We start from the raw sequence: 25,750 nt of genomic DNA on the forward strand, positions 1-25,750 counted from the left end.
CAACGGTGGAAGAGGATCTAAAATGACCATATAAGGAGAACAAACATGAGGTGAGCTGCAACAATTTTTTCGTGAGATTATAAAACTGCAACTAACTTTAACCCAAAGATGTCAGTAAAATTGAAGGCTGCTGTGTCATGACGTAGACATGACACAGCAGCGGTTCTTAGAAAAAACCGCCAAAAACCGTCTTTTTCAGCACATTGAGGGATTTTTTTAGCATTGTTTAAAAATAAATTTCTTGGCTTGTTCATGAAAATGCTTTTACACACACACAAAAGCATTTTTATTGCTTTCAGCAGATTCTGTCATAAAATAAAATGTCCTGGCAGTGTTTTTGTAGCCTTAGCACTAAAGTTATGCAAGATTAAAATGCTATGCTAACCTTTTGTCTCTTTCAGATTACAGGCTTTCACTATAAATGTTCTGCCTCTCTAACACAATAACTAGCAGCTCTATGCATTAAGATTATTTGAGCCTGAAAAATTTAACACCTGGTCTTCCTCGGGGCGTGTGCTTAGCATCCGAACTTTTTTCTTTTTAATTCAAGTCTTTTTTTTAGTGCTCTGCATCAGAACAGACATTCAGAAAACTATTCATAGCTGTTATTTCATTTGTAAGATGTACAGTACCTATAAAAGATTTTAACTCCTTTTATTGCTTTGACAAAATCATTAACAAATGTAGCTTTTGACAGAAAATACAAAAAATATCCATTAACATTAAAGTAAAAACTGGTTTATGCAAAACAACAATGGGGAGAGGGGGAATAAACAGTCAAAACAGAAACCTCTATGAAATCTTCAAGAGTAAACAGTGCAACTTTTATTGATTTGTTTTTTTAAGGAATCTATGACACAGTGTATGTCCCAACATTACAATAGTGAGAGGCCATACAGACAATTTTAGTAATGTGGTGTAGAAAACATGTTTAAAAAAAACAAAACAGTTATGGTCTAAAGAAGAAGAAAAGAAATAAATCAAAGAAATCTCAGGACATTACAGGATCTTCCATGCGAAAACGGTGATGAAGTTTAGTGAAGAACCGAGACGTTAGTGCAGGAACCAGGTGGAAGATTTGCCTCTGTACGGCAGTGATGCGGTCCAGGTAACGCTTCAGATGTACGCTTTAAGACAATCTTGATTTTTTACTCCTTCATTCTTGTTGAATAATTTACCCAAAACGATCGCCTGTTCTTTTTCCACGGTAATGCTAAATAACTCGTGATTCATTCAGAAAAAATATTCAACATTCTTTGGTTCAAGCCCTGCTTCTCTATGAGTTTGCCACAAAGACGGAAAAAAAAAACTTTCCATCAATGCTCTGATGATGCAAACAGACGCGACTCAAACCTCTGGAAAAATTACTTCTGCAAATATGACCGAGTGTTAATTGAACCTGAAGCAGCACATGACTGAATTTAAAGTAACGTGTGTGTGTGTGTGTGTGTGTGTGTTGGGGGGGGGGATAAAATTAGATGCATCTTGATCATGTTTCCATCAGAGAAACTTCAGTTTGATGACAGTGACAGGTGGGAGCAGCCCATTTGGTGTGAAAGAAAGAGCAAGAAGCAGAACCGAGCCGAGATGTTTCACCATCAGCAGAGAAAAAAAAACAACTTCAGACAAAAAAAAAAAAAAAAAAAAAAAAAAAAATCCTGGCAGCGTTCAGCTGATGCATCTGACTGGCTGTTTTTTTAAGAGTCGATCATGAACTCTGACGTGAGAAACAGGCCCAAACATGCTCGCCTGTTCCACATATACTCTGCAAGTTTCCATTCAGGAAAAAACATCAGGACAGTCTCTTTTTAAACCAAGTGCAACAAAGCCTCTGCTCGGCTCACATCTGTGTACAAAATTCTCTCAATCTAGCATCATTTCCAAGTAAAAAGGCACAGACACATGGTTTTGCATGACTTAAATCCCATCGGAAAACATCAAACCCACAAACATGACGTGTAACCCGTTTCATTCCCCTCCCCACTACTTCAACCTGTGAAGAAAAATACACCGGCTACAACTCGAGGAAGTTAATCCAGCGTCTAGAAGTGCTCAGAAAAGTTATTTAATCCCTTTTTTTTTTTTTTTTGAGTCATTATTACAAGCGAGAAGCAGGGTGAGACTCTTGGCCACCTTCAGCTTCAGACTGGAAGGAGCTCCTCATCACCCGCAGAGGGCGCTACTGACAAATCACCAGGCTAAACTTTTCATCTTTATACTCTTTGCTCTAGTAAGAAAATAGTGGAAGGATAAATGAAAATATACAGTTATTAATACAATAGAATACAGAGCTATATGTTAAGGATGATTGTATTAAAAAAAAATGTTGATTGTATCTCCCTTTTCAACACACATTTGTTTTCTTGCTTTAAAGGCAAAAGGAGGTAAAGTGTATAAAGAAGGCAGCCTGTTTGTCGGTCAGAGGGCCGGCCGTTAGGCAATGGCTTTCGCTTCAGGCAGGAATGCCTCCCAGTACTTGATCAGCTGGAAAAAAAACAAACGCATCAGTAGGTGCATTTTAATGGTGCACATTCATAACCCATACTTGGGATTTTAATAAAATTTTTTCCCCATGTTGGTATGATGATTGTGTCAGGGCATCTGCAGGTTTTAGCAAGTGAAATTTAAGACTTTTTAAGACCAGCTTGAATTAAATTTAAGACCAAATATAGGGTGTATGACAATCAAGAAAAGCAGAAACTTTTGTCGTCTGCTTAACGCTTAGAGTGCCAAGCTTAAAATTTTGCTTCATTTTCCACAGTATACAGCTAGAATCATGTGAGTTAGCAACAGAAGTCAGCTAGTGGTGAAAATTAATGTTGTCCAACTAACAGGCGATAAATTGGACCCATGATAGACGCCAAAATAGCAAGCTGGCTAATAGCAGCTAGTTAGCGGTAGCCTAAAGATATCTGGAAAGAACTCAAACTTTTGCCTGACAGAAAAGACATCAATAAATAGACCTGCCACAAGTAGATTTAAGACGCGTTTAATTTAAAGCAAACTTATTTTTAAACGGACCCTCCTAAGTGTCTGCAATAAAGACATGATAACTTTTTAAAGACATTTTGAGGCCTTAATTTGAGATCATCTCAGCGAAGCTGAAGGTGTTGTTGGCGGCCTGGTCCTGGTGGAGCTGCTCCATCTTGTTTAAACGTATAAACTGGTGTGAATTTATTATTGTTTTCTCTTCTCACTGTGAAAGATCTAAATTGGAAGTGTGTTCAAATTTGGCTACAAAATTGGAGTGGTTTAGGTTGAAAGGACAAATAAATATTAGCAGTAGTTTACAAATGTATTTTAAGCTGTAGGTGTAATTTTGCCCCCTTTTTTCATTAAAAGAAACAATTGCATTTAAACTATTCTTAATAAAATTAATTCTCGAGTCCAAACTGAATTCAGAAATCATGGCGGTGATGAGCGACAGACTCACCTGCTGCTGGGACTGAAGCAGGGACTCCAGGTACACGATTATCTGTCTCTTGAAATTCTTGGTCTTTTCTTTCTGTTAGTGATGAAAAAAAAAAAAAAAAAAAAAAAAAGATTATTTGTGTTTAACCGATCGGCTCGGAGAGTTTGGAAAGACAGAAGAGTCAGACCTCGAAGCGGACGACTTCCTTGCGCACAGTTGCAGAAACTCTCTCAAAGTCTCTCTCGTACTGAGTCACTTTGGCCTCCCACTGAGGAAAAACGACAACAAATGGAGTCTGATACACAGTAATACTCAACAAATTCAAAATGATAACCAGGATGTAGGGCTGGGCGATAAATCCATCTTAATTAGATTTAATTTCTGGAACATTTTTTAGTGTTAGGGTCCCGTGGGCGTTACCTCGGCAATCTCCTCCTTGGCCAGCTGCAGCTTGTCCGGCTTGTTGGCCCACAGCAGCTTGGCCTCCAGCTCCCTCTTCTTCTGCAGCATGGCCTGCGCGTCCTGCCAGCGCTGCCACGCCTTCATCCGCTGGTCGAACGTGCCCTGCGAGGCGGCAGACGCCATCAGTCACAGTCACCTCTCACCAGCGTTTCGTACCGTGACGGGTTTCCTGGCGTACCCTGACTGCGCCCAGCAGGCGGATAAAGTCTGCGATCATCTCGGCGAAGCTGAAGGTGTCGTTGGCGGCCTGGTCCTGGTGGAGCTGCTCCATTTTGTCCTCCACCTCAGCCAGCTGCGACAGGGCGCGGGACAGCGCCGTGTTGTCCTCGGCACTGCCCAGCATGGCCGCGCTCTTGGCGAAGCTCGCCGTGTTCAGGGACAGCTCTGGAGGCGGGAAACCACATGACCGAGTTATGGTTATGCTCTGGAATCAGAGAGACTTGAAAAAACAACAACAAAATAAAACTTTACCTTTTCTGTGAACCACGAGCGACTCGACCAGAGCGTGGAGCTTCCTGAACTGCTGATCTGCAGACTCAACCTCCTGCAGCTTCTCCTCAAACCACTGCAGGAAAAAACCCAAAAACACCACAGGGTTTTAACACTTTTCCCAATTCAAAAATACTTTATTGACCCCTAAGGGACTTTAAATGTTGCTGTGAATCACATTAATTCAGGATTCTTCAAAGAGTTACTGTAGGTAGGGATGGTTATAAGCAGGAAGGATCTCCTGTAGCAGTCTGTATTACAGTGAATTGGAAGAAGCCTCTGACTAAAGACAGTTTCATAAAGAGGATGTTCATGGTTGTCCGTATTATTCTTGATTATGAACTTTCATATAAGATCTTATAACTCAATATATCAGCATAAACATCGGTATCACTTTTTAAAAAATATCAGTATCAGTCCAGTAAGTGAAACCGGGCCGATATTAACGTCTGATGTTCATTTCCATCTTGTTTCCCTTTCCGAAACATAAATGTCACCATGTGGCCATGTGGTGTTTGATGGATACAGACTCACACCTTTAAAAACAGCTTATTGGCCGTAGCTGAAGATTAATATCGGCTAGTAGGAAACTGATTTTAAGCTGGCAAAGAAAATGAATCCCGTCTTTAAACCACATCATGTTCAAATATTGAGAAGAAAAAAATGTTTTATCTTTACCTGCTAAAGCATTTGAGTTTAAAAAATGAATATCAAACTATTTAACAACTGTTGGCTCTTCATTTTGTTCATGACTCCTTAGTTTGTACCTTAAAGTGAACCTGATGGGATTTGCTCACTAAAGCATTAAAGGAGGAGAGGAAAACAAAACGGGTCTGGATCAGAAGTGAACGTTTGCGACTCGAACTCACCACATCCGACTCGTTCATCTTGATGGTCATTTTACTGACGGCATCTGTTGCCTTGGTGAGCATCTTAAGGAAGCCGGCGCCGCTCAGCGCCTGGGTGCTGACGGCTCTGGGCAGCTGAGAAAACAAGTCACAACTTCATCAAAGCCCGAGACGGATAAAGAACGTTCTGAGCTAAAAGGGAGGAAAACAAATCTCTGTCCTGATCTTTCAATATTAACTTAAAGAAAAAAAAAAAAGGAACCAGACTGGAAAAAACACTAAAGATGCTGCTTACTTCCTCTTTCTCCAGAAACTCTCTGACATCAGGATCCTGCAGCAGCATTGGGTGAGTCACTACTCTCTGGAGATACCTGTGGAAACCAGAAAACTCAACTTTCTTCAAATTTGCAAATTCAAAAAAAAAAAAAAAAAAAAAAGTCCTGATAAAATATTAAATATTAACATCCGTCCATGCAGTCATACCTTTCCAAAGCTCCTCTTCTCCTCTCAAGAAAGTCTGCAGATGACGAATCTTCCTTTCCCACCTTCATCTTTGTCATTCCTGAACCAGAAAACAAGTATTCACACCTCCATCCGTCCCACTGTTACAGCCACGACATGTCGATGTGACCAAACTCAGCAGAAAACCAGAGAAATCAGAACATTTTTAATCCATTCTACACATTTGCAATGAATGCAAAAACGCATCCCATTTTCATTGTAATTGGTGTTTTCGTAAAATTGTGATCGTATCGATTTGTGCTCACTTCACAAGTACGCACTACGCTGCTGGTCAGTCGCATCAAATGCCAATAAAATCATCTCTGAACCGTAGACCTGAACACAGAGCAATATCGTTAGAGTTAACGCTACCTAGGAGGTTTTTTTCTGGCGGTGGAGGAACAATCAATCCGTTCGGCCCGTGTTTTTCAGAGAGCTTCTCGTAGAGGCCAAGGAAGTCACTGAAGCGTCGCCTCACAGTAAACGTTTTGCTGCGGAACATTGGCAGAGAGGTCTGGAGAAAGAAAGAAAAATACATCAATGTAGAAATCTGTTTCTATAACAGTTTATCAAGCGTTTTCCTCTCTTGTACTAGTATAATCTCCTTAGATTTAAAAAGAAACTTTCACGTCAAATCCACAGGCTTTTGGTTCATGTTTTCACTGACAACCACACTTGCGCTAATCGGCAGAGCTAATGTTTTGAGTTAGCATTTTAGCTAACTTTGAAAACATTTAGAGCACTTTTCTTACCCCAAATGAATTTTTCCACATAATTTCTAAAGCACTAATTTACTTAAGTTTCAACTGAATAAAGTTCAACATTAATTATCAACTCTTAAGAATTGTTCAAGTAGTTATATGCTTATATTCACGCTCTTATTTTGAAGTGGGTGAGCACTGTCTATGCAGAAGCTGTGTTTCTTCTCACAAAATGTTTAATCTCTACCCAGAATGCAACAGTTAAACAGTTTAAAATCTCCTGATGTCCTGCGTGCTTTCTGACCAAAACCCTGCTGTGGTGAATTAGGCAAAATTAACAAGAGTTAGCAAAGCTCAACAACTCTATGCATCACTTTCTAACTGTTGAGATGGGTGTGCAATAACAAATTTGAACCAGAAGAGGGCAACGTAACATGTCGTCTCATTGACAACATGGTTTAGCTTTCACTAAATACTGTATTGCTGTAGCGCTTTAGCATTAGCAAAACTAATATTTATGATTATCACTTTAGGGTTAGCGCAGCTAGCTTGTTAGCTAGCAGTGTCCACCACAGCTCATTTCATACCTGTGTTGATACTTTATAAGCCATGTAGGCGTTCATGCCGTCCCCTAGAAGAAAACAAGAAAAAAAAATCAAACTGTCTGCTAAATCAGAGGATTTGTCGAGCTTTGTTGAAAGAAAGAAATGCTCCTCACCTATTTTCTCAGGGTCTTTAACGGAGACATAGATGTCAAACTTATCTTCAAGTTCCTCTTCCTCCTCTTCTTCCAGCTGAAACAAATTATAGACAAGAAGAGTGAAACCTTGTCCCAGCTGCTTCTTCCTCCAACAGGAAGTAGAGCCAAGAAGAGTCCAAATGGATTTGTCATCCATTTGGAAGATTTGTAGGACTTTAAGTAAATAAAGGTTGTGTGTACCTCTTCCACAGCGGCCGACTGTGGCTTGGTGAGGCTGGCGGCGGCTGAGACGGAGGTGGAGGCAGAAGCAGGCGGTTTGGTTGTCGCCTCTTTCCTTCTCTCGCTCCTCGGACTGTCCAGGGAAAGCTCCACTGTGGCTTCTGTCGGACAAAGAGAGAAAGCAGACGAAAAAACGAGGCTGAAGTTTGATCTCTACACATTTACCGGGAAAAATAAAAAGTGAACAGTCTGCCCACCTGCAAATATATCAGAGTCCTCTTCGGGAGGGATTCCGTTGGTTTTGGAGCTGACCGGTCTGGCGTTTGGCACCGTGCCGACCGCCTCCTCAGTGAAGATGTGAGCGGGTTCTCCAGCTGAAGCCGGGGCGGATTTCTCCTTCTGCTCCTTACTGGTGGCTTTCTTTGAGACGGCGCCCAGCGGCTCGCCGAACAGGTCCTCGTCCGCTTCACCGAAGAGGCTCTTCTGAGGCTGCTTGGCAGGTTTGCTAGATGGGGCTCCGGTGAAAATGTCGCTTCCCTCGTCGTCGAAGAGGTCGACCACCGCGCCGCCGGGTTTGTGGGCGTCAGAGGCGGCGGTGGCCGGCGGATCGCTCAGGAGGTCCTCCAGCGGGTCGGTGACCTTTGCACTAGCAGGTGGCTGCTGCAAGCCGCCGAGGTCCATGACTGGAGCGGCAGAAGTCGCTTCCTGTTCAGGGGCACTTCTCGTTTCTCCATCGGCGAGTAAATCTGTTGCGCCACGGCTTGTTCCACCCTTATCCCCCGCCGCTGCTTCCACTGTAACATCCACTTCCTCTCTTTGTGCTGCAGCTTCACTTCCCAGAATGTCAACAAACTCATCCGAGGCCTCGACCGAAGGCTTCCCCGCTGTGACGGCTGTGTCATTTGTCAGGCCCTCAAAAAGCTCAGAGGAGGGTTTGTTCATTGAGCTGCTGAGGGGCTCAATCAAAGGGTCACTCAGGAGGTCAACAAGCAGACCGGCAGGTGCTGATGGGCTCTCCTCTTTGGCCATGGGCGTATTGGTCTGGAGACAAAGGAGAGGCATCGTTAACCATTAATCAAGTTTATAAAGTCATTGGTTTTGGAAAGTCTGGATTTTTTTCCTCCAGTCATTAAGTTTCCATACGTTAGAGTGACGCCGGCATGACGAGGACCGCCATCTTGTTTTAAGTGTGTGTTTTATGGCTTCTATTTATTTCGATGTTGAATCCAGATCAACTCCACTATGAAGCATTACGATGGTTGATTTTTTTACTATTTAGTTATGACAACAGAGTTATATTACTTGAACTCCTGCACAAAAAGATAATAATGAAAAAAGACATTTAAAAAAAAATGTCCTGAGCATGCTGTGATGTTATACATCAGTTTTACGGCCAACACTGATGTAGCCGCAACACCAAGGCTACATCAGCTGAGTGGAAAGATACAACACAATCTTTCCACACATCAGCAACAAATCATCAGTAGTAGCAGGACTTGGACACAATGTTCACATGATTGTTTCAATAACGAAGAAAAACGGACTGTGCTGGTCACATCACATCCTCATGATTATCAAATCTTTTTTTTTTTATTAAAAATGACCTTTTTTGGTAATTTTAAGACTTTTTCTGATAAAATTGTCTTTACTTTGCTAATATGAACAAAATGTCTCGTAGTCTGGCCCTGATGCTGTGTTGTACAACTCAAAGAAGAGATGATTGAAATAAAAACCACTTTTTGAAAATATTTGCTGTCATTTGTAATTTCTTTTAAAAAAGAAAAAAATAAGCAAAAAAATGATAATCAAATCTAGTCTGAAAAAATACCAGATTTTTTTAAAGCCATATGACCCAATCCTAGGCATTATTATTATCATCATTTCTTCATAATTTACTCTAAAAATCAATTTAGAATGAAAAAAGCAATATTCAGCACATTCCACCCTTCATGCTTTAATAATTTATTCACTGCATAAGAATGTATTTTTAATGGGACAGAACAGCACAAAGTGGAGCATAATTGTAGAAAGGAAAAATTATGCATTGAACTTTCATCTTTTAAAGTGCAACATGCACATTTTCATCATTACTTTTACTGGGACACTAAATCTACTAGAGATGTGCCGATCAGGTTTTTTCCTCCCGATACAGATACCAATCACCCATGAGGGCCGATCAAATTTTTTTTTTTTTAAGTTAGATGCTGCAGCTTTAAGCAGGTTCGGTGTGAGAGTCACTACCAGGTGGAGCAGAAGCGGCGCTCCGTCTGTGAAATATTACTACCTGTAGCGTAGCAGCGGTTCAACAGGAGAGCAGAACCAGCGTCTGACATCGCAGCTCGAAGACTTAAATAATTTTGCAGGTTATTTGTTTAGCTTTCTGACCGTCATGCTAATCCGGGTGAGTGTTTGTAGCTGTGCGCTGCTTTACCTGCCATCTGATCGCTCCGTATGTCATTTTTACTGCAGTGAGCCTCGATGTAGCCAATCTCCGTCAAGTATGGCACTGTTTTTATGTCGTATTAGCTTCGTTGTGTTGATGCATTTTGACCTGCTTCAATCCGCCGCAACACGCAAACTTCCCCATTCACTCAGTGCGTTATAGTTACACATCGCTTAGGATTTGTTGCTGCGCGTTTGCGCAGAGTGAAGGAAAGAGGAGACCAGCTGCACAGGCAGGCTGGAATGAGATGCAGGTGATCGGTATCGGCAACAAGAGTCAATGATCGCCGATCACCGATCATGCACTTTTTCACGAAAATCGGCCCGATTATGATCGGTGACCGATCAATCGGCACACCTCTAAAATCTACATAACCTGCAAATGGAGTCCCTTGACTTAAAGCTCTGGCTTTTCTCAACACTGTGAGTAACTTCACTGACAGAAGAATAAGCTTCATTTCAGCAAAAATGACACACACACATTTGCGAAGCTATCTTTGTGGGGACTTTCCATTGACTTCCATTCATTTTTACAGCCTAAACCTTACCTTTACCTTTACTCTTTTCCTAACCCTATCCATCACATACCTAACCCTAACCAAAACTCAATTCATACCTTGCCCTAAATCTGACCCCCGACCCAAAAACAGGGTTTTCCCTTGTGAGGACCAGGCTCCGGTCCCCACAAGGAGCAATTGGTCCCCACAACATAGTATGCGTCAGGAAAATCGTCCCCACAGGGCATTACAAACGCACGCATGCACGCACACACACATTATATGAACGTCTTGTTTTCACACAAGGCGTGTTGCTCTAATATTACTTTCCATTTGCTGAAGCATTTGGAGGCCAAGTGAAGCTACAGTAGATATTGTTACTGAGTCTACTTTTACCCTGTTCTTACACATATACATTACCTACTGGAAGTAATGGTTTCATGTGTTTTATGCTGAAAAAAAATCTGATTTAGATTTTTAGATTTTTTTTTTTTTTTTACTTTAAAATACCTAAATTTGCAAATCACAAGTGAAATAAGTGAAATTTGCCCTAAGTCAAATTTCACTTTTGGCAAAAAGTAATTTAGGACTGCATTTTAAGAAATTTATTACATAACTTTACATTTTTGCCTGTCTGGTTACGTCAGATTTAAATGTTAAATCAGGTGTTATTTTCACAGTATCTTCAGTACACTTCTTTTTTTTAACCAAATACCATTTTAGTCCTACGTGAGTGATTTCTTGGATGGATACTTTTTACTTGTATACATTTATGTTGAAGTAATGCTACGCTAAAGCCAAGTTCTTGGAGTGGACAAATGCGACACAAATCAGATTTTGTTTGCCTATACCCGATTTTTTCTTGGAAGTCTGAATGACCCAATTTCAATCTTTTCACAGAAAACAAACCAAAAAAAAACAAACTAGGAGAAAACCCTAGCTTAAAAGGCTTCACTTCAGGTTTGAAGTTGAGATAATATTTCATAAACTATCCTGCTTTAAATTACTCCACAACTTCATGTCTGAACTGTTGCGTGCCTCTACAGATCAGGCGTGTTCATACTGAGGATGTGTTGGACTCCAGTGATGAATTTGGTGACTTTTGAAGGCCATTGGTTTTACTGGATTTTATTTAGCAGCGTCAACATAAAAGTGTCAGAACACAATCGCATGACACATTTTTTCAGTCAAAGTTCAGACAGTAAATCTACATTGGAAGACTTGTAAACTGATATTTATCCAATCTCAGCCCGAGATGCTTTGCAAAGAAAAATGAGCAAAAGGGTTTCAGTCTGTGTAAAGCTGGTAGAGGCGTACCATAAAAAGGCAGCTGGAATCAGTGAAAGTTGGTTCTACGATGTAATGACTCATCCCAATAAAACATACAAATGTTTGTGGCTACAGTAAAATAACCTTGTAATCATGCGTTTCTGGTACGCCTGTAAATCTGGCGTACAAATGACATTCGCTAAAACCAGTAATGGACAACAAATTTACTTCTCTTGACCCACTGGAGATTAATTTCAGCTTCAAAAACTTTATTATGGGACTTTGGAAAAGACTACTGCAGTGTTCAAGTTGTGCTAAAAGGAGCTAGCCTATCAGTGAAGCCATTCTAGCATCTCAATGCTGAAGTGTTGGACAAGGAGAGACGTCCCCAATGCAACCACAGACCATATTTCTAAAGATACTCCATGAATGATCAGAGGTACTTATTGATTTAAGTTGTTTTTTTTTTTTTACATGTTTGCATTTTTAAGACTTTATAATTGGTGTTCAGATTGGTGTTCTTCCAATAACACATAATTATCAAGTGATATTTTCACATTTTCTGTCAACTTTAAACATTTTTTTACTCAAAAACACAATGGGCTGCTGGATGAACTATCAAGCTGTGGTTGGGGCCACCGGGCTTAGCAAGTTTTGTGGGAGAAACCTTGTAAACACAAAATATTTTTTGTTGTTGAGCTCATGTGTCTATTCTATAATTAAGCAGCAAAATGGGTTTTTGAATTGAAAGTTTATTTCTATCAATGCATGGTTTTTGATTAAAATGTGATTAATTTTGATAAGTTACAGACTATGCAATTAACTCGATTACAACTTTTAATCGAGTCCCCCCACTACTTTTAAGTCGATGTTCGGTTTTTTGCGAAATGTCAGAGACAGTTTGGGCAGCTGCTGACAGGAAATAAAAGAAAGAAAGAAACCGCAGTAAGTGCTCCTGGAAAACTGGGTGTAGTTGCAAATAATTCTCCTCTTAAGAAACGCTGATTAAATCGTTCAACCACGCGGATGTTTCCATCTAATGCCTGCTTAGCCTAGGATAGATTGTCTCCGTGTACAAACAGGATTTCTGCTAACTGAAACATCCAAAAATGCTGACTGATGTCCTCCCTGCAACGATGAGTCAAACTCTGGGAGGGGAGAGAAAGGAAAAAGAGAGGGAAAAAAATCACTTGCAGCAACTTTCCAGATTTTCCTCTGAACTTTGACTGAAAACATCCGGGTTCTGACCATGTGACCGCAGCGTCCTCACATGACAGGAGGAAGCATAAGCCAGTTTTACAATCCTACCTTGCAAACTGAATTTAACCTACAAATATGGAAACAAAAGTTTCTGAAAAACATCAGACGGAGAAGCACAGTCTGTTCAGACTGCTAACTTTTTCCACGCACGGGTAAAACCGCACACCCGAAAGTCAAGTTTACTCCAAGTTCACTTTGGATAGTGGAAGTAGCTGTGAATACTTTCAACTTAAAAAAAAGCCACATATCAATAACCACACAGGAAGTTTAGCGTGAGTTAGCACGCTGTTCAAATCACGGATAATATGTAACTTTTAGGAAGAAGTAGCCGTTTTTAACTTCATGCAACTACAAACTGAAGGCTGAGCTCCTGCACCGTGTATTAAAATGAAATTACCGCGACAGCTACGAGTTTAATATCAGCAGAGAGTGATGCGTGTTAACTTTAATGTTTCCAGAAGGAATGAGTAGATAAATGTTGGTCAGCATCGACTAAAACTTTTCCTGAAAACCTGCCCTGTTAGCTCCCCGTGGTTACCTCCCTGTTGATATCAGCTAGCCTTATCGCAACGAGCGTCAGCTCCAAGGAAACATACCGCGCTCAAGAAAAGTTCTTCCCCGTCGTCCTCGTCGCTTTCTCGGCCTCTGACTTCCTCGGAGTCCAGAGCATCTTGGTCCTCAGAATCCGGGAACGGAGGAGGACTGCGCTCTGAGCTGGTCGCCATCTTCGCTCGCTGTCTCTCTTTTTTTCCTGTTTTTACCCCGAAGTGGAGGTAACGCTACCTCCTCTGCGTCCTCGAAGCGCTTATTTGTTTGCGTGTCGCCCGAGAGTTAGCCGCTAACACCGAGGCCAGAGCACCGTCACACTCCCCGGCTGTGCTTCTACTTCAGCCCGCTGTCTGTCGATTAGCCACACCGAGCAGGAGGAGCAGAGACACGGCGCTCAGGACGTGTAAACCGCCGCTGCCTTTTACTTCCTGGTCCTCCTCCTCCTTCTTCTTCTTCTGCTCGGGCAGGTTATTAGCTTCAGCGTTAGCCAAGCCGCTAGGCTCAGGTGTCATGAGACCCACACACAGCTGCAGCTAAAGTTAATTAATCCACCCACGTTGCCACGGAGACCACAGGCTGTCGGAGGGCAGAATGTCCCGTAACAATAATGGTGGAGATAAGGAGGCGCGAAGGCCGCTTCTCAACGGAAATCAGCTGGATCCAACCGAGCTGGACTCTGATGAAGGTAAAAGCCAACCAGGGGCTCCATCACTTCATCAAATTTTAACAAGGGGAGGAGAAGAGGGACAATCACAGCTTTATAGAAACAAACAAACAAATATTAGTCTCCATTGCTATTCTTAAACAATGTCTAATGAATGAGGTTCTATAAAGTTCTGTAAGAGGTGACCAGTGGATTGGAGGAACTTGTTGATAACTTGTAAGTTCATGTTTTCATATACGAGCTGTTGATAATCAAAATACATGTTCGATACAACTTGATACGAAAGTAATATTGTAGCTTTGAGTGTTGGCCGATACAGATATTGACCCGATGCTGTATCAGCAAGAATCATATACTTTTATTACATAATTTGGAATAGCTAGCAATAGCTTGATCATGTGATATTAACCAAATAGGGAACAACTGACCCATCTATTACTAACCAATGAGTTTGTGTGCAGGATACAAACACTGATGGGGCAGAGTGCTTATATCAGACATTTTAAATGCAGACCACTATAGTCTGATATTAATTAATTTTTTTCTTTTTGTGGCGACAATATCTAATTCTGATTCCCTTACCAGTGATTTTAGGATCGATATTGTGCCTGTTTTGGCACAGGTTTATATTTCACACATGTAAAGATTATTTTATTGTTGTAAATGCTTAATAATAAATGCACAGGAAACGTGTATAGTACTTTTTTTTGGCTAGTCGAGTTTTTTATATTATAAAAAAATGCATTTAATTACATTTCTCTTGTTATTGTTGTCCTTTACAGTGGACAAATCTTGCAAAAAATAATACAAACTGAAGTATTTCACAGTGTGTTTATTTTCAGAATCATCTTTATTTGCTCTCAATTAAGACATTTTAAATATAAATGTATAAACAAAGGGGAATTAAAAATAAAGGGTTTTCTTTCTTGTAAATGTGTGAAATTAACACTCTGACGTCCTTACCTGAAAATAAAAATCTAAACAGTCAGTTTTATTTTACACACATCAATGAAAAAGTAGGAAAAACTGATGTTTTGCTGATTTACAGGTGAGGTGATTTTCGACAGAAGGTCCTCAGTCATCTCAGACGAATCTGGAGGGACCGCAACAAAAAGACTCACTTATGAGGAGGCGGTCGAAGAAGCAGGTCATTTTTCTTTCTCTCTCTACTCATCCTGTCGCTGCGACACTCAGAACTGTTGTCTTGTCTGAGTGCCCAGAAGAATCATAACAGTTTTACTTTCACAAGTGGAGCATTACAGCTTTCACTACAATGCTTCACTGGCTTTATTTTTCATATGTCCAGCTCTGGAAAAAATTAAGAGTTCACTTCATTGAACCCCATTGAAAACCTCTTGGTTCTTCCACCAAATATTGATTTCTAAACTCTTCCTGAGTTAAAACATTAGTAGTGTTGTTTCTAAATGAATATGAACTTGTTTTCTTTTCATTATTCGTGGTCTGAAAGCATTGCATCTTTGTCGTTATTTTGACCATTTCTCATTTTCTGCAAACAAATACTGAAGTTTTGCTTGGAAGTTCTGAGACATGTTGTCAGCAGTTCATAGAGTAAAAAAACAATGTTAATTTTTCTCAAACATATACATATAAAAAGTAAAAATAAAGATACAGATCAGATCATTTTCAGTGGTCTCTCTATAGAGCTCTCTCTGTCTCTCTCTCTCACCCTCCGTGGGTGGTCTCTTTCATCCTCTGAGCTCAGGTCCTCTACCAGAGGCCTGGGAGCTTGAGGGTTCTGCGCAGCATCTTGGCTGTGCCTAGAACTGCACATTTCTGGACTGAGATGTCTGATGTTGTTCCTGGGATCTGTTTTAGCCACTGCTCCAGTTTGGGGGTGACTGCCCCGAGGGCCCCGATGACCACAGGCACCACTGTGGTCTTCACCTTCCAGGCCTTCTCCAGTTCCTCTCTGAGGCCCTGGTATTTCTCCAGTTTCTCGTGCTCCTTTTTCCTGATGTTGTAGTCACTTGGTATTGCTACATCCACCACAACGGCTTTCCTCTGTTCTTTATCCACCACCACAATGTCCGGTTGGTTCGCCATTACCATCTTGTCTGTCTGGATCTGGAAGTCCCACAGGATCTTAGCTCGGTCATTCTCCACCACCTTTGGGGGTGTTCCCCACTTCGATCTCGGGGCTTCCAGTCCATATCCTGCACCGATGTTCCTGTACACTATGCCCGCCACTTGGTTATGTCGTTCCATGTACGCTTTCCCTGCCAGCATCTTGCACCCTGCTGTTATGTGCTGGACTGTCTCAGAGGCTTCCTTGCACAACCTACACCTTGGGTCTTGTCTGGTGTGGTAGATCTGAGCCTCTATTGCTCTTCTGGTGTTTAGGGCCTGTTCCTGGGCAGCCAGGATGAGGGCCTCTGTGCTGTCCTTGAGTCCAGCTTTTTCCAGCCAAAGATCTATATATGTATGTATGTATGTATGTATAGATAGATAGATAGATAGATAGATAGATAGATAGAGAGAGAGAGGAACCATATATATATATATCTGTGTTCATAATAAGAAAACATTTTGTGAAATGTCATATAGAGTCAAAATAAACACTGCATTAATGTAACTCTAGGATGCAAGAGGCTTTTTTTTTAATTTGAGTAAGTGCTTGCGCTCGGATCTGATCCCTTATTTGTGTAACACAGACATGTTTGCTGACTGTGTGCATCTTGAACCGTAAAGACTTTTATGGCTGCTGGATGAGGCTTTATTGGTTAACGTCTCTCTGTGCTTGTTCCCTGTTTGCTCTGGTTTTGCTCTCAGGTTTTGGTTTGTTCCACTGGCTCCTCCTGGCCGTGTGCGGCTGGGCCAACGCCAGCGACGCCGTGGAGATCCTCTGCGTGTCTTTCCTGCTGCCGACGGCGCGCTGCGATCTGCTGCTGAGCTCCTCGGACATGGGCCTGCTCACTGCCAGCATTTTCCTCGGTGAAGCATCGAATAAATCCAACAATCATCTGATTGTTTAACAGTCCCAACGGTTGCCTCGGGCACTGCTTTGTTTTGATGAGCGCCATATGAAGAGCTCACTGAACAAACAGACCGAAGATCGTTTCTGAACTCAGCAGGGGATTTTTCACTGTTAACTCATTTATTGTTTGAATTGTGCAACAGATGTTTCAAAACTCTGTTCTTGTTTGAACGTCGTTCTTCATTAACTTCTAGCTGCTGCCCGCAGTGGGAATGTTTGGACATTTGTTTAAGTTTTGTACCACATTCCCATTTTCCCGGGGAAACGAAACTACATTTTCCACTTTTATTGAAAAATCTGTAAAAAAAAAAAAAAAAGTACCCAAAAAATCCCCTCTTCCAACACAACAAATGAATCTTTAATAAACGTAAACACAGATCAACAGTTATATCATATTCACTGTTAAATTGAATAAAGTTCAGCCCTTTTCTAAGTGTTAAAATACAATAGAGGAGAAAAGGACAATAATTAACTTTCTGCTGCACAGGATGATCTGAAAATTTATCATAGATGGATTAGGGCATTTAATTATGGAGCAGAAAGCGTGTTCCTCGTACAAGATTCAAAGAATATTTTAAGTCGGTAAAAAGTCCTCGCAGCTAAAATGTCTGAGAAAAACCACCAGCTTGATTTCAAAACCTTCAAAAGTAGCTCACAGAAAGCAGAAAGTCTCAAATCTAAATTTAAGAGATCTTTGGTATTCTTCTTCAGGCAGGAGTGACAGTTTGAGCATGGATCAACAGATTTTATGTAATTATATTATTTCTGGAGTTACTTCGATGGTTTTTAGCAACATTGCTTCTGAGAGTTACAGTAACATGACTTAGTGTAACTCATATTTTATTTATTAGTTATTTGTTTCATTTCAGGGAAATATACCATACCCACTGGTGGTCACTGCTGACTTATGAGTCAGTTGCGCTAACCTTAAAGCACTAATCACAAACACTAAAGGACTATACCAACGCTGTATTTAGCGGAAGATAATGCTAACATGTTTACTTCAACTCAAATTTTATCTGCTGTCTTCACCCACTTCAGTCAATAACCAAAATCTAAACGGAGATGTCGAACTTTATTCATCTGAAAATTTGTTGAACAGTCGAGTAAATTAGCGCTTCAGAATTTATACAGAAAAAATAATTTAGCGGAAGCTAAGTGTGCTAAATGTTTTCAAAGTTAGCAAAAATGCTAAATGAAAAATTAGCTCTGCTATCAACACAATAGCATGGAAGTTTGCCACCATATCTTATTAGATTTGTCTGAAAACAATCATGAACAAAGAAGAGGGGTGACCAGTACTAGTTTCTTTTAAATGTTCAAGTAAATAAAATTTGCTAAAAAAAAAAAAAAAGGAAATGAAGTTCGAAATTGGCAGCAACACATGGCTCAGTAGTTGATTTTTAACTGTACCACTGTAATGTTTTTATGTTCGTAGGAATGATGGTTGGCGGCTACATGTGGGGATACCTGGCTGACCAGAGGGGGCGCCGTAAGGTGTTGGTGGTGTCGCTGACCGTAAACGGGCTGTTTGGAGGGCTGGCCAGTGCGGCTCCGTGGTTCTGGCTCTTCCTGCTGCTGCGGTTCATCAGTGGCATTGGGTGAGCGCAGGATTCTCTTGAGACGTGAACGAAGTCTGGTCTGTTCGTCACAGTTCAAACGCCTAAAACGTTTTAAGCAGATCCATTTTTTAAGACGATAATTAAAAAGGTTTAAGAAGCTTCATTCTTGCTTCCTTTGGCCTTCATTTAAGCACCTTGCTGATATAAAAAAATAGCTCCCTTTGAGTCTTCTCTCAGTAACAACTGCCACACTGAAGAATGGTGACCTGTGACATGTTCACTGATTGGAAAACTGTTGGATTTGTGCTATGTCTTGTTGCATCTCTTGGACTTTATGAAGAAATCTGAAGACAGACCTGGCTGCAGGGAACAGAAAGGGGTCGAGCCAGGCGTCATACCAATATTTGGAAATAACACAATGGCACTCCAGAACAGCAGGGGGCACTACTTCTTACGTTGGCCTTGGTCTCACGGTTGTCATTTTTTATTATTTTTAAATCCTTACTGATTCAGATCAGACTGGCATCAAATAAGATGGATCCACCAAACATTTGTTTATTAACCTAATATAATGTAGATGTCAGAAGACAAAAACATGAAATAATGGCTAACATGAAATAGTGCCCCCTGCTGTTCTGGAGTGTAATTCTGCCATTTTCAAATTGTTTCCCCCAGCCAGATATACTTGGACATTTTCTCCGAAAAGTAAAACCGCAGAAAATGTTTAAAGCTCCATATTTACCCATGAATCCATCGTTAGACTAATTTTTTTTATTTATTTTTTTTTGTATTGTCTTATGCTCTGCTCTGTAGGGTGGGTGGATCCATCCCTGTCATCTTTTCCTACTTCTCAGAGTTCATGCCCCGGCTGAGGAGAGGGGCCATGATCAGCGCTCTGGCCACCTTCTGGATGGCAGGAAACATCCTGGCTGCAGGTGGGAACAACAAACTGGACCGAGGAGAAAAAAAACAATATTAAAAAAAATGGATTCAACAGGGGAAAAAAACTATATAAGTAATAAAGATGGCTGCTTTCTATCTGAAAGGGCTAAAAAAGTACTTTAATGGACATATAGTGGAATGAGAGTGAGGGGTTTTTTTTTTTGTAGGTCTGGCCTGGTTGGTGATTCCCAGAACCTGGGCCCGTTTCTCTCTGGGAACATTAGACTTCCAGAGCTGGAGGCTGTTTGTGGTGCTGTGCTCGGTTCCCAGCACCTCCTCCGCCATCCTCTTCAAGCTGCTCATGCCCGAGAGCCCAAAGTTCCTCATGGAGGTAACCGGGAGGGCAGACGAACGTTCGCCGATGCTTTTCCTTCAGAAGAGGCCTTTGACTCTCATTCCTGGGTTTGTTTTCCAGGCGGGTCGGGCAGAAGAGGCGATCCGGGTCTTCAGGCTGATGTTTGAGATGAACATGAAGGGAACAGAAAAGGCCTTTCCGGTACGCAGCACTAGCTTTGTATCTTAGCTTATTTCTGCAAGCTAACTTTCTCTCTCTTTTTGAAGGAATTTGCTTTGCGTACAAACTCCAAGCCAGGAGGGGAAATCAGAGAGATCGGATCTGGTGATACAAAAAGAAAACATCTCATGAGTGTTTTAAAACAGGTAATGTTTAATTACAGGGAATCAGAATAAAAGGGGCTAGAAAAAAGATAAATTTGTTTAAAAAATTTCATTTACCATCTTTACAGTGAAGTCCTAATTTGTGACACATGGATTATTTATAACATTTTGTTCACTTTGTCTGTTACTAATTTTATTATATTCATCGAACTCGCAGGGCTTGCTTCCCATTAAACAGATGTTCAGCGGCTCTGTCAAAGCCCGCAGCATCGTCCTGGTCATCATCTTCTACTGCATCTCGTTTGGGTGAGTTCAGGTCTTCTCTCTGCCAGGGTGTCTGCGCATCCTGAAGAGGTCTCAGATTCATGTATGTAAAATTAAGGCCTTAAAATGTATTAAATTTGTTTAAAAATGTAAGTTGGCCTTAAATACATTGATTACAAGTCTTAAATTTTGTAGTGGCAAAATTAAATCTTATATATTCTGTGAAGAGACTTTTCTGCCAGTCAAAAGTTCGAGTCGCTCGTTTTGTGACTCAAGACGGTTGAGGCTACTGCTAATTAGCTGCTAATATGCTGTTGCTAATCAGCTTTTTTGTGTCTTTTATGGGTGAGCGTAAATTTAATATGGGATTTCCTTTTGTACATTTCTGTCACAATGGTCTTAAAAAGTCTTAAATTTGAGTTTGAGGGTTTGAGAAGCCCCGCTCTGTCCTGAGCTTCCTTCATGGGGTTTTTATGCATCTCCAGTGTGAATAAAACACACATGGGAACAACATTCTCTGTTGATTCACTGAATCTGCAGCTGGGCACTGCATTACTACAAACCAAACCAAACCAAGAGATAAAGCCTGCAAGTTGTTTTTTATTTTTATCTTCTGCAGCCAGATAACGGCTAATGTTAAGCTAAAAGATGCTCCGTTAATCACACCAAAGCGTGATTATTAACAATGGCTGACTCCAGGCTGTTTTACCTACCTCACTTCCACCATGTCTTGATTTGTGTAGGTACTATGGGCTGTGGATGTGGTTCCCAGAGCTTTTCGCTCGAGTTGAGAGCAGTGGCGGCTCTCCCTGCGCCAACGTCTCTATGCCATCTGCGCTCAACAACCAAAGCTGTTACCCGGTCAAGACAGCAGGTGGGCTGTCAAAGCAGGAATTTGACTTTACCTGGAGGCTCAAATCTGCTTATTTTGCTTTACAGCAAAGTAGCAGACCACGCTGGTTTTTGTAGAATAAAAAGTGGCGACCTGAAGGTAAAAGTCCAAATGCTTTGTGTCCAGCATGTGTGGGGTCTTCAGAGAGATGTTCGGTCAGACCAAATCATTTCTTTTTTTTTTTTTTTTGATCTGCTAGATGAAATGGAGACAGAGGGGAATATTTCCCAAAACTACTCTGGTTATCTAAGAAGTCTTGTTCGCTGATGTGTGAAAAAAGGACAGATTTAGAAATTTTAGAAATGTTGCTCCTTAATTAGGCAGAAAAATCTAATTTTAGTCCATTGAGCTGTTTGTCTCCAATGTTTATTCTGGACAACTAATAACTCCATTTAGGTTTCTTTCAGGTTTTGAATTACTGAGAATGAGCTGGGGTTGTTTTTTTTTTGTCTTTTGTTTTTCTTAATTTCAGCTACTCCAGATTTCCAACCAATCATGCAACAATTATAAAAATAATAAATAAAAAAAAAACAAGAAAAAAGGGTCTGTCTGGAGCGTTTGTTAGGAATGACCAAACTCAACAGGCAGAGCATAAACAGGCCGTTAGACGTATTTGTGTTGATCTCTGTAAGTCAGGAAAGTTTAACTTTAGAACTGTAAAGTCGCCTAAGGCAGTTGGAGAGAGCTGAGAAAAAGAATTTATCATAAACGTGGTTTTAAAAAGCGGATAGTTGCTGTTTTGCAGATAAAATCCCAGGAAGTCCTCCTCTTTCCTTTCTGATCTTCTCACCCATGCTTCCTCTTCCTCACAGTCTACATGGAGGGCTTCATCATCGCTGCATCGAACCTGCCAGGCAACATCTTCACCATCCTCATCATGGACAGCACCGGCGGAAAGACTCTGCTGTGTGAGTTTGGTTTTTATCAGAGTCTTTGCCTCTTTATAAGGAAATCCTGTTGGCCCATTTTAACAGTTTTCTCTTAAGCTGTTTGCTTTGCTGTTTGCTTCAGTCACCTCGCTCTGTAGCATCTGACATCCTAGCAACGGGATGTCTGCACATCCTTCAAAAGTATTAATTTCGTGTGTCTAAAATTAAGTCCTTTAAGTACGTTACTCAAAGGTTTTAAATGTTGTTGTGGCAGGGTTATTTAATCTTGTATATATTATGATCATGTGATTTAGGTTACTGCTAACTAGCTGCTAACATATCCTTGATAGCTTGCTGGCTTTTTTGCAGCTGTCATAGCTAAGTATAAATTTGTCGCTGGTTGCCTTGACAACTCGTACAAAGTCAAATGCATTCTGGGCAAGATAGTTCGGCACAGAAAACGGTCGTTGCTGCTACTGTTACTAGCATTAATCTAAGAGCAACAACCTTTTCTTCCTCCATAGCTTTCCTTTCTTTAGCACATTTCCGTCGTGATACAGGCCATAGTGGTCTTAAAAAGTCTTAATTTTGAGTTGGTGAAGCCTAACCTCTCTCTGTTTGGTCCTCCGCTCAGCCTGCAGCCTGATCGTGTCCAGCCTGAGCGTCTTCCTCATTTACGTGGTCCAGACCAAAGCCCAGAGTCTGGGTCTGTCCTGCATCTTCAGTGGGGTCTCTGTGATCGCCTGGAATGCTCTGGACGTGGTGGGAACCGAGCTCTACCCGACCCAGCTAAGGTAACCCGGCTCAGAAACGTCAGACTGCACCGAATGCAGCGGATGTTTTTCATGTGGTTTCAGCCAACGCTTCTCCTCTTCCTCCTCCTCCCTCCCCAGATCCTCGGCCCTGGGTTTTTTCACCGGAGTGGGCCGAGTGGCGGCCATCATGGGGAACGTGGTCTTCGGGAAGCTGGTGGACTCCAGCTGCACTGTTCCCATCCTGCTGGTGTCGGCCCTGCTGCTGACGGGAGGCCTGGTGGCTCTTCTGCTCCCACAGACCAGGCAGACGGAGCTCACCTGATTGCTGACTTTGGTTTTTTAGAAACTCAAACAAAGTTCTTAAAGTTCTCCAGACCCAAACGAATCTGGTGTTTCTGTTGCCTTCAGACAATTCTCTGTGCCTTTTAAATTCGGGCTCATTTGCCAAAAAACAATAGAAACTACATGATATGTGGTGGGCTCCTGAGAGTTCTGCTGTTGATATCAGATCTTGGGTTTTGGGGAAGCAAATCTGATTGCCTTTTTTTTTTTTTTTTTTACAATTTTAGCATAAGAAAATATAAAAACGCTATTGAAAAATATATTTTCCTGATGTGACCGGCCATTAATTGTGTACACTAAAAGCAGAGGCGACCTCAGTGTGTGTCTTCTATGAGTGATTAGCGCAGTTAGCACAGCAAGCTAAATGACATTCCTACAGAAATTATTACCCAATGTTGGTGCTAGGATCCCAAAATCAGATAAGAGTTTCCTCAGAACTCAAACTAGGTCATAAAAATGATAATTGTACAAGAATAATCACGCTTCAATTGCTGAAACAGTTTAAAACGCTACAAATTGAGAAACACAATATATGACGAGGCTAATGTCATGGAAATCTCAGCAGATTTCTCAGCATGGAAATCTGCTGAGATTTCCATGCGAAAGGAAATCTCAGCAGATTTCCTTTCGCATGTGGAGCTTTACAGCTTTCCTACTGATGTAGATATGAAAACGTTTATTCTAAATTGCTTTGAGTTTGTTTCAAATGCAAAGGACACAGAGATGGGGGGGGCAAAGAATGGAAAGGGAAAGAGAGAGATAAAAATAGAGGAGAAAGAGAGAGATAAAGATGGAGAGAATACAAGAAAACCCTAGAAGTCTGCTTCTATACCTGCAGAGAGAGAGAGAAAAAACGAGAACCAAGAAACCTCAGGAACAAACAACATATTCATTTTATACAACACTGAAAATCACCCTGTACTTATTAAAAACTCAACAGGATGGTAATGTTGGTATTCTCCGCTCAGCCTTCCTGTTATCTCCTAAAAGTTTCGCTCTCTTCCCTCTCTCAGCCTAGAGGAGCCAAAGAAACCAATTTGTTTTTAAACAGCTTCCTACTTTATTTGAATTTATTGTACTGGTGCTGAAAACAGCTTTTATTCTTCTTTACATGGGACTTCCACACCAGATACAGCTGCTGTTACTGTTAGCTGATCAGAAATAAAAATCAGATTTTTGAGTTCCCAACTGGCTGGTCTCCAGTTGGTGACACGATGAAGCTGAAATTTGTGCATAATTTTATATACAAACACCAGATGTTGAAAATGATTCAGGGATTACATATATGTTTGTTTTTGTCACTCAAACATTGTAAAGAATACGTAGTTTACGTAGTTTGTAGTTTACGTGTTGTTTTTGTGTTTTTAGGAGAATATTCCACATTGATGTTTTACTACAGCGTTCTTTAAATATAACATGGAGCTTGTAGGTTACATGTTACATAAGCTGGTTGTTATTAAATGTCAGAGCCTTGCTAATTTACAAGATTCCTCTTATTAATGTTCACTGAAGTAACCAAAACAATCCTATTGCTCTTAGAAGATTTTTAAAGTGCTTTTTTATAAATCTGTATACATATATTTATATCTATGCAGTTAAATTCACTAAGTGTCTTTTGTTGAACAAAATGGTGCCATCGAATGAACAGAAATACACTAAATATAAATGGATGATCACTGAGTTAATGTCAAGCAGTCTGATTTGATAGTATATCAGAGCCATTATTCATCTTCAAAATTGTTCTTAAAAAAAGATTTATATATAATTTGATTAGAGATGATTGAAATACTGATTTATTTGATAAACATTTTTGTTTGACTTATTAAACTAGATGTGCTGGAAGATGTCAGTCAGTTGCCACTGTGACGCAGCGTTTCTGTCAATGTTCTCCAATGACAATCACTTGCTACATTCCAAAAATAAAGGTACATTGAAAGTTTGGGTCTGATACTTTTTTTTTTTGTAAAACATAAACAGTAGCGCCTCTCATAAACAATAGTAAACTTGTTTATTTTTCCCACTATTGATTCTTTAAAGCTACATCACTTAATCGTTTTAGGCGCCATGACGGACGTCAGAAGTGAGGGACAGGACAGGAATATTGAACAGAGTGACTGAATTGGTTTTCCAAAGTTGTTTTTGCCAGTTTATTCATGGCTTCTACTTGTTCGAGATATAATTTATCTGTGAACGTAACACACCTGTTTGGGACTAATATGGTAGAATTTACAAAAGTTGGAAACATCGAGCTTAAAAACCAACTCATACCTCCTCCCTCCTGGCGTGTCGATCAAATTACCGACTTTGCCTGTGACACCTGAATTCACACATGATTTATATCACTATGTCAGCAGCATTAAAAACGACCAGATGCTAACCAGCCTATTTTCATACATGCTATGCTACATGACGGTGCGGCCATAGGATGTCTATGGTTGCGGCATTGTCTCCCTGGTTACCCATAGTGACGTCACGTGTAAAAGGTCATTCCCAGTTTC

At 40.8% G+C, this 25,750-nt stretch overlaps 2 protein-coding genes across 2 annotated transcripts; one reads left to right on the forward strand and one right to left on the reverse strand.

Annotated features, from left to right (window-relative positions):
• Positions 1-795: 795 nt before the first annotated feature.
• snx1a (sorting nexin 1a) lies at positions 796-13,807 on the reverse strand. The gene is made up of 15 exons (XM_014995819.2): positions 13,397-13,807; positions 7,590-8,373; positions 7,354-7,493; positions 7,132-7,207; positions 7,001-7,044; positions 6,085-6,226; positions 5,695-5,773; positions 5,507-5,582; positions 5,233-5,346; positions 4,346-4,439; positions 4,053-4,258; positions 3,833-3,976; positions 3,600-3,680; positions 3,434-3,505; positions 796-2,484 (listed from the first exon to the last, which is right to left on the reverse strand). The coding sequence occupies exons 1-15, from the start codon at positions 13,523-13,525 to the stop codon at positions 2,434-2,436; spliced, it is 2,232 nt and encodes a 743-aa protein (XP_014851305.1). The 5' UTR covers positions 13,526-13,807; the 3' UTR covers positions 796-2,433.
• An 89-nt stretch (positions 13,808-13,896) lies between these two features.
• On the forward strand, positions 13,897-25,191 carry sv2 (synaptic vesicle glycoprotein 2). Its single transcript, XM_014995820.2, has 13 exons — positions 13,897-14,034; positions 15,062-15,160; positions 16,804-16,965; positions 18,447-18,609; positions 19,384-19,505; positions 19,680-19,843; positions 19,928-20,008; positions 20,074-20,172; positions 20,348-20,436; positions 21,138-21,268; positions 22,099-22,194; positions 22,790-22,949; positions 23,049-25,191. Exons 1-13 carry the CDS (start codon positions 13,941-13,943, stop codon positions 23,230-23,232), a joined length of 1,644 nt encoding a protein of 547 aa, XP_014851306.2. The 5' UTR covers positions 13,897-13,940; the 3' UTR covers positions 23,233-25,191.
• The last annotated feature ends 559 nt before the right edge of the window (positions 25,192-25,750 follow it).

The sequence above is a fragment of the Poecilia mexicana genome, unplaced genomic scaffold (genome assembly GCF_051168715.1).
Source record: "Poecilia mexicana isolate PSO_F unplaced genomic scaffold, ASM5116871v1 scaffold_6, whole genome shotgun sequence".
In the NCBI taxonomy this organism is placed as follows: domain Eukaryota; kingdom Metazoa; phylum Chordata; class Actinopteri; order Cyprinodontiformes; family Poeciliidae; genus Poecilia; species Poecilia mexicana.

Coding starts and splice junctions, on each gene's coding strand:
- sv2 (XM_014995820.2), top strand. CDS start 13,941: ATGTCCCGTAACAATAATGGTGGAGATAAGGAGGCGCGAAGGCCGCTT. Junction 14,035..15,061: donor CGAGCTGGACTCTGATGAAG/GTAAAAGCCAAC, acceptor GCTGATTTACAG/GTGAGGTGATTTTCGACAGA. Junction 18,610..19,383: donor CGGTTCATCAGTGGCATTGG/GTGAGCGCAGGA, acceptor TCTGCTCTGTAG/GGTGGGTGGATCCATCCCTG.
- snx1a (XM_014995819.2), bottom strand. CDS start 13,525: ATGGCGACCAGCTCAGAGCGCAGTCCTCCTCCGTTCCCGGATTCTGAG. Junction 5,774..6,084: donor GCCAGAAAAAAACCTCCTAG/GTAGCGTTAACT, acceptor TTTCTGGTTCAG/GAATGACAAAGATGAAGGTG. Junction 3,506..3,599: donor AGGAAGTCGTCCGCTTCGAG/GTCTGACTCTTC, acceptor CATCACTAACAG/AAAGAAAAGACCAAGAATTT.